Source organism: Salmo salar, chromosome 04, assembly GCF_965601325.2.
Source record: "Salmo salar chromosome 04, fSalSal1, whole genome shotgun sequence".
Classification (NCBI taxonomy): Eukaryota; Metazoa; Chordata; class Actinopteri; order Salmoniformes; family Salmonidae; genus Salmo; species Salmo salar.
Window position 1 is genome coordinate 57,185,948 of NC_138294.1, and position 13,549 is coordinate 57,199,496.

General features: G+C 43.3%; 1 protein-coding gene and 1 long non-coding RNA gene across 5 annotated transcripts in view; one reads left to right on the forward strand and one right to left on the reverse strand.

Annotated features, from left to right (window-relative positions):
• The window catches only part of prps1 (Ribose-phosphate pyrophosphokinase 1), a 19,011-nt gene extending 11,627 nt beyond the window's left edge, over positions 1 to 7,384 (reverse strand). Inside the window, exon 1 of one of the 4 annotated variants that reach the window (NM_001140365.1) lies at positions 7,066 to 7,320. In NM_001140365.1, the coding sequence (NP_001133837.1) occupies positions 7,066 to 7,187 (122 nt within the window). In that variant the 5' untranslated portion in view covers positions 7,188 to 7,320. Of the gene's footprint in view, positions 1 to 6,413; positions 6,503 to 7,065 lie in introns of those variants that run through there. The other 3 variants (XM_014196590.3, XM_014196593.3, XM_014196591.3) reach the window with 3 other exon arrangements.
• Positions 6,537 to 11,675, forward strand: LOC145878655 (uncharacterized). Its single transcript, XR_014392161.1, has 2 exons — positions 6,537 to 6,622; positions 11,246 to 11,675. It is a non-coding gene; the product is annotated as an uncharacterized LOC145878655 (long non-coding RNA).
• Positions 11,676 to 13,549: the final 1,874 nt, after the last annotated feature.

Genomic DNA, 13,549 nt, shown 5'->3' on the forward strand with positions numbered 1-13,549 from the left:
GAAGGCAAAAAAATATATAAATAACAGGGAAAATATGCATACTTTCCTTATGAAACACCATTTTCTACCACCATGCTAGTGGCTAAATGCAAATCCCGGATGTTGTGTATCACGTTCGACAATCAGGTCTTTATTCACCCATAACACTAATGCGATACAGTGCTGCATTAGGTGAAGAGTAGTGATAAATCGATATTACATTTTTTTGGCCGATATCAATATCCAATATTTTCCTTTCCAAAAAAAACCCCCAATACCAATAGCAGCCTTTGAATCATTCTAGTACAGTTAAATAGTTAAAACACACACACACACACACACACACACACACACACACACACACACAGAGTAGTCTAAGGCACAGAATCTCAGTGCAAAAGGTGTCAGTCCCTGGTTCGAATACAGGCTGTATCACATCCGGCCGTGATTGGGAGTCCCATTATCTATTCTAAATATGGCACGATTCCCCCAATTGTAACCTTCTGCATCACTTTCAAAGATGTACTTTTATTATGAAGGCAAACCGCAAATTCAACTACGGTGCCTAATCCTTATTGTGGCTAGCTACACAACACATAACCCGGTCCGGTCGAGCCTCACTAGCCAGATGAAGCTAGCTGGCTGCTTTTAACGTTAGCTTTGGGCTTCAGGGGAAAGTAGCTGGCTAGCTATTTATTTTCATGCACTGAAGTTCAATTTCAATAGGCGAACAAGAAGTGGCTACCTAGGTAATACTTACAAGGATTCCTAAATCATTGCTAAGAATAGTGAAAATGACTGCAGTTTTTACTGGTCCTTGCTTTCAGGCTGGTTGTATTGGTGCTAGCTAGGTACCAAGCTAAAGCAAGCTAGCTACCCCAGAAGTTGGGGGTCGAACAAATAATGCTTTATTACTAACGCAGTATTGTAAACACATCGTTTGTGGCCAGTGTTTGCAGACTTTATTGTACAGCTTTGACAGTGCTACTGATAGTAGTGGTGGTGCTTGGTTTGCACGTGCAAATTCAGAACACACAACATTCTATAATAGAACTGTGTTATTTTACATGTCAAATTAAAAGCTTATTTAATAACCTCTTGGCGTTCCCCTAGGATAGGGGGCGGTAAAGCGATTTTTGAAAAATCGTGCGCATTTTAAACGGCCTCCTACTCAAACTCAGAAGCTAGGATATGCATATAATTAATACTTGTGGATAGAAAACACCCTAAAGTTTCTAAAACGGTTTGAATGGTGTCTGTGAGTATAACAGAACTCATATGGCAGTCAAAACCCCGAGACAGATCGAAACAGGAAGTGGAATTCTGAATTGCGAACTCAACATCACGTTGCCTATTAATCACACCGTGAGCTATGGTTCATTGAGCACTTCCTATTGCTTCCACTAGATGTCCCCAGTCTTTACAAAGTGATTTGAGACTCCTACTGTGAAAACTGAATGAATGAGACGCTGTGGAACGTGGTCACACGGAGAGGGCCATCACCATTATGACGCCGGCGCCCCTGGTTACCCTCCCCTTTCGAAACGTTTTGAAACACAATGCAATCGTCCCCCTCAAATCTTATTGGCTCTCTTGTTGAAAAACGCCCTGAAGATTTGTGTTATACAACGTTTGACATGTTTGAGCGAACCTAAATGGGAAAAAAATGCTTTTTGTCGAAATGGCTGTCCCGCGCCCGACGGAGGATTTGGATCAGCCTTCAGACGCGCTAACAAGAACAAGCTAATGGAACATAATGGATGAACTTTTTCGAACGAAAATACATTTGTTGTGGACCTGGGATTCCTGGAAGTGCTTTCTGATTAAGACAACCAAAGGTAAGGGATTATTGACAATAGTATACAAGACTAGATGTGATATGCGATTGTTCCAAGATGGCGCTGACCTGTAACGTTAGCCTATTTTTCAGAGTATCGCATCCCCTTTCATCGCAAAGTATGATTACCCAGTAAAGTTAATTTTAAATCTGGCATTACAGGTGCTTTCAAGAGATATTCATCTATAAATCTTAGAATGACAATATTACATTTTTAAAATGTTTTCGAATAGTAATTTAGTAAATTGTAGCTCTGTTTCATCGGATGCATTTGAGGGAAAATAGTCAGCGTTACGCACCGATGTAAAATGCTGTGTTTTTATATATAAATATGAACTTTATCGAACAAAAGAATGCATGTATTGTGTAACATGATGTCCTAGGTGTGTCATCTGATGAAGATTGTCAAAGGTTGGTGCTGCATTTAGCTGTATTTTGGTTATTTGTGATGCATGTGGTTGGTCGGAAAATGGCTATGTGGCTACTTTTACGATATACTCCTCTAACATAATCTAATGTTTTGCTTTTGCTGTAAAGCCTTTTTGAAATCGGACAACGTGGGTCGTGTTTTTTTTTTTATATTATTAAATTTTGTTATGCTAATGGCGATATGATTTTTCGCTGGATGTCCGTCCCGTATGCGTCCCGTAGGCCGCACAGGGGTTAACCCGTCAAATAGTGTTATTTGACGTGTATATTTTTTGACACACAAAGACCCAAACAGCGTTCCATAGTATGTAGCTATTCTGGTTAAGTGTACCTTGAATTCTAAATAAATCACTGAGTGTCACCAGCAAAGCACCACCACACCACCTCCTCCATGCTTCAGTGGGAACCACACATGCAGATATCATTGGAACCAAAAATCTCAAAAAGGACAGATTTCCACCGGTCTAATGTCCATTGTTCGCGTTTCTTGGCCCAAGCAAGTCTCTTATTGGTGTCCTTTATTGTTTTGTTGCAGCAATTCAACCATGAAGGCCTGATTCACACAGTCTCCTCTGAACAGTTGATGTTGAGATGGGTCTGTTACTTGAACTCTGTGAAGCATTTATTTGGGCTGCAATCTGAGGTGCAGTTAACTCTAATGAACTTATCCTATGCAGCAGAGGTAACTGTAGGTCTTCCTTTCCTGTGGCGGTCCTTATGAGAGCCAGTTTCATCATAGCGCTTGATGGGTTTTGCGACTGCACTTGAAGAAACTTTCTTGCTTGAAATTTCAGGATTGACTGATCCACATGTCTTAAATTAATGATGGACTGTCATTTCCCTTTGCTTATTTGAGTTGTTCTTGCCATAACACGGACTTGGTATTTTACCAAATATGGCCATCTTCTGTATACCACCCATACCTTGTCACAACACAACTAATTGGTTCAAGCGCATTAAGGAAATAAATTCCACAAATTAACTTAAGGCACACGTGTTAATTGAAATGCATTCCAGCTGACTAGTTCATGAAGCTGGTTGAGAGAATGCCAAGAGCGTGCAAAGCTGTCCGCAAGGCAAAGTGTGGCTACTTTGAAGAATCTCAAATACATTTTGATTTGTTTAACACTTTTTTGGTTACTACATGATTCCATCATTTTGGATGTCTTCACTATTATTCTACAATGTAGAAAATTGTAAAAGAAAAACCCTGGAATGAGTAGGTGTCCAAACTTTGACTGGTACGGTATATATGGAAAACTACATTTAAACATTTTGACCAGTTAATTGGTTTTAAAAAATTATAATAAAAGACGACTTTTTCGGTCGACCTATATCTTTTTTCAGTTGGACTCAATATCACCATCTGCCGGCCTTTGGAGAATGGTGCAATTGCGGCCTGCATTCAGGGCGTTCCTGCATGGGAGAATTCCTGCATCTGCAGGAACCCCTCTTTATACTTTAATTGGTCCATTTTTAATTTATTAGGACTCCGGTACACAAGCGGAAGGGCTCCAGTACAGTAGGTGGTGGTAATGCACCATAACGTTGAATGCAAACTGCCGATAAACCCCACAGAAGAGGCGACGCGACTACGCCATTAGTTAGGACTCCGGAACTAGGCTGGACACATGACATTTAACAACGCTTTTTTTCTGATGAAAACTAGTTCATTGCATCTGCCGCGGAGCCCAGTTTCATAATATGGCCATATTTCCCAGCTGCTTCCTGTCGTTTTGAAGTAATCACAAAAAAGTGCCTTGTTTTAGGGCACGTTTCACCCTGCCAGCTCCTATTAGTTCTATAGAGCACCGTGGCACCAACTCACCTTCCGAACGTTCTATTCCCAGCTTATTGTTCTACATCACAATGCCTGCTTTGCTATTGTTGGCAATGAGACCCGCTCAAGTTGTTTATAAACTCAGCAAAAAAAGAAACGGCCCTTGTTCAGGACCCTGTCTTTCAAAGATAATTCGTAAAAATCCATAAGTTTACAGATCTTCATTGTAAAGGGTTTAAACACTGTTTCCCATGCTTGTTTAATGACCCATAAACAATGAACATGCACCTGTGGAACGGTCGTTAAGACACTAACAGCTTACAGACGGTAGGCAACTAAGGTCACAGTTATAAAAACTTAGGACACTAAAAGAGGCCTTTCTACTGACTCTGAAAAACACCAAAAGAAAGATGCCCACGTTTTTCTCACCAGGGGTGATGGTCGGATTCGCATTTATTGTCGAAGGAATGAGCGCTACACCGAGGCCTGTACTCTGGAGCGGGATCGATTTGGAGGTGGAGAGTTCGTCATGGTCTGGGCCGGTGTGTCACAGCATCATCGGACTGAGCTTGTTGTCATTGCAGGCAATCTCAACGCTGTGCTTTACAGGGAAAACATCCTCCTCCCTCATGTGGTACCCTTCCTGCAGGCTCATCCTGACATGACCCTCCAGCATGACAATGCTACCAGCCATACTGCTCGTTCTGTGCGTGATCTCCTGCAGGACAGGAATATCAGTGTTCTGCCATGGCCAGCTAAAAGCCCGGGTCTCAATCCCATTGAGCACGTCTAGGACCTGTTGGATTGGAGGGTGATGGCTAGGGCCAGTCCCCCCAGAAATGTCCGGGTACTTGCAGGTGCCTTGGTGGAAGAGTGGGGTAACATCTCTCAGCAAGAACTGGCATATCTGGTGCAGTCCACGAGGAGGAGATGCACTGCAGTGCTTAAAGTAGCTGGTGGCCACACCAGATACGGACTTACTTTTGATTTTAAACCCCCCCCCCCCTTTGTTCTGGGACACATTCAATTTCTGTTAGTCACATCAGTGGAACTTGTTCAGTTTATGTCTCAGTTGTTGAATCTTATGTTCATGCAAATATTTATACATGTTAAGTTTGCTAAAAATAAACGCAGTTGACAGTGAGAGGACATTTCTTTTTTTGCTGAGTTCAGTTCAAATGTAAACAAAAATGAGAGTAAATATAGACATGTCTACTTCGCCAAATATCTCGCGTATATGTCGATTTTTTTCAAGTCGGACGTCATTTTAATCATGAGAATCTCCACTGTCTAATTATGTAAGTCTGGGCAGCGAGCTCAGTTGTCAAATGCTAGCCCCAAAATACTTTTTTTCCCCTTGGAACGCTGAGCGCCCCCCATTGTTTTCCTCTGGAGAGGCATGCCGGTCTATTTCGCCAAATATCTCACAATGTGTTTATTTGGATTTTTAAATCAGGAGAATCTTTGTAATTATGTAAGTCTGGGCAGCAAGCTCGTTTGTCATCATCACTAGACCAGAAATAGTCAGAAGTTTTTCCCCTACATTCTAATTACGCAGACATAAGCACAATTGACACCATCGAGATGCAGATGTTTACTGTATACACAAGTTGTTTACCACTACACAAGTAGTGGTAAAATAAAAAAGGGAAAAGATGTGCATTTTAGGCGAAATGGAATTCTAAACATCACTCCAGTCAAAACGGGCTCTGCGAACGTTCAATTCCATTAATTTGCTATGGGCTCGGGCTAGTGTTCCAGCTTAGCCAACGTTCTTTAGCGTTTTTTTTCAGCAATTTTGACTTGTTCTATTGTCCAGCCAACCGGTAGACAGCAGGCGGGATAGGTAGCTAGCTAGCTAACGATAGATTGGACACCGGTAGACAGTGTCCTTCGCCCCCGCCTGTCAGGTTACGTTTTCCCGCAGTTCTGTTATCGACATCAGGTGTTCGGCAAGTGGGAGCGAAGGACACAGTGTTCTAGCTAGTTAACTAGGACACCGGTCATAGCAGGCAGGATATGTAGTTAGCGTACTTCGCCCCCGCCTGCTTTCCCGCAGTTAGCAGGTTTTCGGCAGGCGGGATCGAAGGGAACGGTGTGCTAGCTAGCTACGATGTCTAATAATACCGGTAGATAGTGTCCTTCACCCCTGAAAAAAAGATGCAGGAATGGCCATATGCAGGAACTCCCAGGGCCACAATCACACACGATTGGGCCTTTGTGATAGGTCTCGAGTCATAATTATGGCTAAACCGCTACGATTTCTGCAAACAATTATTCAAAACTGATTTGAAACCTAACCTTAACCACACTGCTAACATTGTGGCTAACCCTAACCTTAAATTATGGCCACAATTTTTGTTTTTGGCTGTGGTAACCAGTGACAACCTGCGTATTGTTGCTTTCCTCTTCCATCCTTGTTTTGGTCTTACATGCTGAGTGCTCATTGGCTATTGGCAGTAGTCCTTGACCAATCGCGTCGTAGCACTGCTCATACTACAATAAACATTATCAGACAAGCATCCGACAAGGGTCTGGAAAACGGAACAGCCACCATCGGCATGCCCTTCACCCGCTCAAACTACGCGAGTCCAGAGGTACTGATCCTAGTCCAAGTTCATACATAGGATTTCACCCTTATCATGAAAATTCGTCTGGGCCGGCAAAAAACGTGTTGTGTATGCCCGGCATTACAATAGTCCACATGGATTTTGGGAGTTGCAGTTCCAACGTTAGGCCTCCTGCCCTTACCGTCTCATTTTTAAGTTGCCAACAAAGCTAAGTAATGCTAGTTAGCTAGCTAGATTAGTTGTGGAACACGTTTGCAGTAAGCTAATTTAGTTAGCTAACTGGCAACAATAACTACCACACTCACTCGCGCTTTCAATCGGCCATGTGGGCTAACTTTAGCTAACTAGCTAACGTTACTGTACCCTAGCTAACAACCAAAGCAACCTTCCCAGGCAGAACATTCACCCACTGGTAAATAACTAACCGTAGCTAGCTGGTACTCGGTCAAATATATTAATTGTTAACCTACCATGTCTCCTGGTTGCTGAATTTTTTGGTCACAACCTTCCCCAGCTCAAGTCCCAGGCGGTCGGAAATTTTTTGGCCAAGGTCCGGATGAGAGCTACCGCTGAATATCTTTATGTTAGGCATTTTGAAGGAATCCGGATTAAGTAACAAAACACCCTCACATAAATACACGGCTAACAAGCAAAACAAGTTCGCTAGCTTCTCTGTATCTATCCCACCAACAGGAGACTAGAACTTGCGACGGTGACTCCTTTCCACTGTGGTTTAGTTTCAGCTGCCAAGCCAGAATGAGTTGGGTCGCTGTCTCACGTCTTTTTCGGATTCTTTCTTCTTATTAAAATGTGTATTGTCGGATCGCAACCAACTGAAAGTTGCATACACCGCCACCTACTGTACTGGAGTGTGAGGCCGACCTCTTCTTCTTCTATGAGGTTTACCGGTGGTTGGCATCCAATGTCAATGGTGCATTACTGCCACCAGCTGGACGGGGTATTGAATGACACAATTAAAAAACTGCGTGAACGGGGACAAACGACATCATACAAAATACCAAATTAGACACGTTAACTAACAAAACCCATCCCACTTCTTCAGTCACAGTCCACTCCAAAATACATCCTTACACAGGCTCGGGGGCCTGTGATGGCGGAACATTCACCGACAGGATTTCTTGCATGGCCTCAGCTGTGAAATCACAAAGATCCAAAAAAGGTACAGCTGCATTCACAATGATTCCAGTTTTCTTCAACTTCTTCTCCACTTGTGCTGTACAGATTATGTTAGTAGAGCCAGCAAGACCAGTGAAGGATTCTCATCAACAGAGGGATAGTGAAATGCTACATTTTAAAAAGGTGGACTTTGTATTATTTAATGCCGTGTTCATAGTTTTTTCCCCACCACTCGTTCCTTCCAATCTTCTCACCGCCTCCAGATAGGAGACACACTGGACACTCCTTACCCTTGCCACCTCATTCTCTTTCACCCTAACAAGGCACCCCAGGAATTCAGGCACATGTTCACCTCCACAGTTGCAGAATTTATCTTCATGATACTCTTCCCTTCTGCACACACTTGACATGTGACCAAATCTTTTACATTTATGACACTGAAGGGGCTTGTGCACAAAAGATAACTTATATGAGAAGGGAGAGACTCTTTATCAAAAAACAATAGCATGGATGAAGTGAATTTCTTTTCTCCATCCACCATACAGGTCAGTCGACGTGCACCAACCACTCCATCTACAGTACCAGACAAAAGTTTGGACACAGCTACTCATTCAAGGGTTTTTCTTTATTTATTTCGAATAATAGTGAAGATATCAAAACTACGAAATAACACATGGAATTATGTAGTAACCAAAAAAGTGTTAAAAAAATCCAAATATATTTTATATTTAAGATTTGTCAAAGTAGTCACCCTTTGCTTTCATGACAGCTTTGCACACTCTTGGCATTCTCTCAACCAGCTTCATGAGGTAGTCACCTTGAATTAAGTTTCAATTAACTTGTTATGGATAGGGGGCAGTATTTTCACGGCCGGATAAAAAACATACCCGATTTAATCTGATTATTACTCCTGCCCAAAAACTAGAATATGCATATAATTATTAGCTTTGGATAGAAAACACTCCAAAGTTTCTAAAACTGTTTGAATGGTGTCTGTGAGTATAACAGAACTCATTTGGCAGGCCAAAACCTGAGAAGATTCCAAACAGGAAGCGCCCTCTCTGACTATTTCTTGGCCTTCTTGATCATCTCTATCCAAAACAGGGGATCTCTGGCATAACGTGACATTTTCTAACGCTCCCATAGGCTCTTAGAAGGCGCCAGAACGTTGAATGATGACTTTGCAGGCCATGGCTGAAAAACAGTAGCGCATTTGGATAGTGGTCGATCTGAGAACAATGAGACTGGGGCCGCGTGCACGAGACGACTCCATGTTTTAATTTTTTCGTCTTTGAACGAAAACAGGGTTTCCCGGTCGGAATATTATCGCTTTTTTATGAGAAAAATCGCATAAAAATTGATTTTAAACAGCGTTTGACATGCTTCGAAGTACGGTAATGGAATATTTTGATTTTTTTTGTCACGAAACGCGCCGGGGCGCATCACCCTTCTTTACCCTTCGGATAGTGTCTTGAACGCACGAACAAAACGCCGCTATTTGGATATAACTATGGATTATTTGGAACCAAACCAACATTTGTTATTGAAGTAGAAGTCCTGGGAGTGCATTCTGACGAAGAACAGCAAAGGTAATCCAATTTTTCTTATAGTAAATCTGAGTTTGGTGAGGGCCAAACTTGGTGGGTGTCAAAATAGCTAGCCCGTGATGGCGAGCTATCTACTCAGAATATTGCAAAATGTGCTTTCACCGAAAAGCTATTTTAAAATCGGACACCGCGATTGCATAAAGGAGTTCTGTATCTATAATTCTTTAAATAATTGTTATGTTTTTTGTGAACGTTTATCGTGAGTAATTTAGTAAATTCACCGGAAGTGTTCGGTGGGAATGCTAGTTCTGAACGTCACATGCTAATGTAAAAAGCTGGTTTTTGATATAAATATGAACTTGATTGAACAAAACATGCATGTATTGTATAACATAATGTCCTAGGAGTGTCATCTGATGAAGATCATCAAAGGTTAGTGCTGCATTTAGCTGTGGTTTTGTTTTTTGTGACATTATATGCTAGCTTGAAAAATGGGTGTCTGATTATTTCTGGCTGGGTACTCTGCTGACATAATCTAATGTTTTGCTTTCGCTGTAAAGCCTTTTTGAAATCGGACAGTGTGGTTAGATAAAGGAGAGTCTTGTCTTTAAAATGAAATAGCTCCGTTTTGTTCGTGCGTTGAGGTCGCTATCCGAAGGGTGACGCGCGAGCGCATTTCGTGACAAAAAATGTCAAAATATTCCATTACCGTACTTCGAAGCATGTCAAACGCTGTTTAAAATCAATTTTTATGCTATTTTTCTCGTAAAATAGCGATAATATTCCAACCGGGCGACGTTGTATTCATTCAAAGACTGAAAGAACAAAATGGAGTAGTCTCGTGCAGACCTCTCATTCCACTTTCTGGCGCCTTCTGAGAGCCAATGGAAGCCTTAGAAAATGTCACGTTACAGCACAGATGCTGTATTTTCGATAGAGAGGCTACAGAAGGGCACTTCCTGTATGGAATCTTCTCAGGTTTTGGCCTGCCATATGAGTTCTGTTATACTCACAGACACCATTCAAACAGTTTTAGAAACTTTAGAGTGTTTTCTATCCAAATTATATGCATATTCTAGTTTCTGGGCAGGAGTAGTAACCAGATTAAATCGGGTACGTTTTTTATCCGGCCGTGAAAATACTGCCCCCTATCCCAAACAGGTTAATGCGTTTGAGCCAATCAGTTGTGTTGTGACAAGGTAGGGGTGGTGTACAGAAGATAGCCCTATTTGGTAAAAGACAATGTCCATATTATTGCAAGAACAGCTCAAATAAGCAAAGAGAAACGACAGCCCATCATTAATTTAAGACATGAAGGTCAGTCAATCCGGAAAATTTCAAGCACTTTGAAAGTTTCTTCAAGTGTAGTCGCAAAAAACCATCAAGCGCTATGATGAAACTGGCTCTAATGATGACCACCACAGGAAAGGAAGACTCAGAGTTACCTCTGCTGCAGAGTATAAGTTCATTAAAGTTACCAGCCTCAGAAATTGCTGGCCGAATAAATCCTTCACAGAGTTCAACTAAAAGACACACCTCAACATCAACTGTTCAGAGGAGACTGTGTGAATCAGGCCTTCAGTGATCAAATTGCTGCAAAGAAACCACTACTAAAGGACACCAATAATAAAAAGAGACTTGCTTGGGCCAAGAAACACGAGCAATAGACATTAGAATGGTGGAATCCAAATTTTAGATTTTTGGTTCCAACCGCCGTGTCTTTGTGAGACGCAGAGTAGGTGAACGGATGCGGAGATCACATGCGGAGATCATCCGTTCAATTACTCTGCGTTGAGTAGGTGAACGGATGATCTCCGCATGTGTGGGTCCCACCGTGAAGAATGGAGGAGGAGATTTATTTAGAATTCAGGGCACACTTAACCAGCATGGCTACCACAGCATTCTGCAGCGATACGCCATCCCATCTGGTTTGCGTTTATTGGGACTATCATTTGTTTTTCAACAGGACAATGACCCAACACACCTCCAGGCTGCGTAAGGGCTATTTGACCAAGAAGGAGAGTGATGGAGTTCTGCATCAGATGACCTGGCCTCCACAATCACACGACCTCAACCCAACTGAGATGATTTGGGATGAGTTGGACCGCAGAGTGAAGGAAAAGCAGCCAACAAGTGCTCAGCATATGTGGGCACTCCTTCAAGACTGTTGGAAAAGCATTCCAGGTGAAGCTGGTTGAGAGAATGCCAAGAGTGTGCAAAGCTGTCATCAAGGCAAAGGGTGGCTAATTTGAAGAATCTAAAATCTAAAATAGATTTGGATTTGTTTAACAGTTTTTGGGTTACTACATGATTTCTGTTTTTTCATAGTTTTGATGTCTTCACTATTATTCTACAATGTAGAAAATCGTAAAAATAAAGAAAAACCCTTGAATGAGTAGGTGTGTCCAAACTTTTGGCTGTTACTGTATGTCTTCAATTACATCCTCTGCCTTTACTTCTTGCACCTCCCCAGAAATAACACCTTTGATAGGCACACTGCTACAAAAACATCCATACAGGAAACATTCCACTCCGATATCGTTTTGAGTCTTAAAACAAGTTTCTTCTGATCCGCAGACACACACACATAAAAAGACCCCTTCTTGTGAATCTCACCCACACTTCCTCGAGAAGTTAAACGGATTTCCCAGGTAGCATTGATTCAAAACCCTCACTCTGAGTAAAACAAATCAAGTGGCTTCCTGTTTTCCTCCACAGCTTTACTTCTCTAGTTTCCCTTTTTCTTTGCCACTGTAACACTCTCATTCTCACTCTGTGCTATTATCTTCACCCGACTCACTGGCAGTTTCAAACCAAACCTCCGTTTCTGCCATCTTCCCGCTTCCTATCGTGGGGCCGCCCTATACATTTATTTATCTTATCTAGCCCTGTGTTTCCTCCTACTGTTCAGGAGTGTGAATTCATTACAGTCTGTGACACAAAAAGGGAAGGGAGAAAGGACAGAGAAATGTGCCTTACCAGCTAACCCTACACCCATTAAAACCTCACCACTATTCCACTACTTGGCCCTATCGTGTTCAACGCACTGTGGTATCCCGGGGGGTCTACCCCGGGGGTTGGTGATAGAGGGGAGGTACGTGCCGCGACGTTGGCTCCCTCTGCTGGGAGTACCCAGGCTGGGCACCCCGACGCTGATGGCACCAATTAGGGGTAATTAGGGGAGAGTGCCAACTAGCCGTGCAGGCCACATAAATGGAGCACCGTAGCGCAACGCAAGAGAGAAAAAGAGAGAGGCAAGGGGTGAGCCTATATGGGGAAATAAAACTCCCAGAGACACGGAGCTGAATATGAGAAGAAGGACCGAGCCAACCCTGTTATTATGTTGTTACATCATTTTTTTGTTGCCTAGTAAAGTCGTGTTTTCTGACTAGAACCTCCCTGTCCCTGTCTCTGTGTCCATCTCTGTGCGCTCAACCCAACACCCCACAGTTTACCACATACGGTAGAGAACGCAAGCATCTCAGTAGCTTTAGGTGCCGTGGGGTCGAGCATACGGAGATTACCATGGAGGAACTGGTGGCTCAGTTTATCCTGAGCCACCAGCTCTTTCAGGCAGTGCGGAGGAGGGACCTGGGGAGGTGCGTGAGGAAAAAGGACGGTCGCCTGCGCAACCCACATCCCGCCGTGAGAGGTGTCCACTGTCGGACCAGGAGGAGGGAGATGACCCTGCGCACGGAAATGAGCCATCGTCAGAGGAGGACCTCAGGCTCCCCTTTATGAAGGTGGAGGCACCAGACGGGCCGCCCAACAAGGGAATCCTCACGGGCCAGTTCGAGACGGCCCAGTTAGAGGACCCCAACCTCCAGAACGCGAGGGGCAGGTGATCGCGGTGAAAGGCGTGCTGTTACCTGGGGTAAGTGAGTGGCACTACCCACACTTCGCCATCAAGCGTAGTTTATTATATCAGATAGTAAAGCGCAACGGGGAGACAAAATAATTGTTCATCATACCCAACCAGTATGTTAGTACTGTCATGCAGCTCACCCACACCCAACTGCTCGGGGTACACCTGGGGAAGGAGAAAACCAGGGAGCAGATTGGGAATCAATCCCACTGGCCCGGAGTCAAGCGCGGAATTGAGGACTACTGCCGTACCTGCCTGGAGTGCCAAATCACAGCCCTGAGGGCACATTATAGAAACCCTTTGGTTCCCCTGCCCATCATAGAGGTGCCGTTTGAGCGGGTGGCGATGGATCTGGTGGATCCGTTGGTGAAGAGCACGAGGGGACACCAGTACATCCTGGTAATC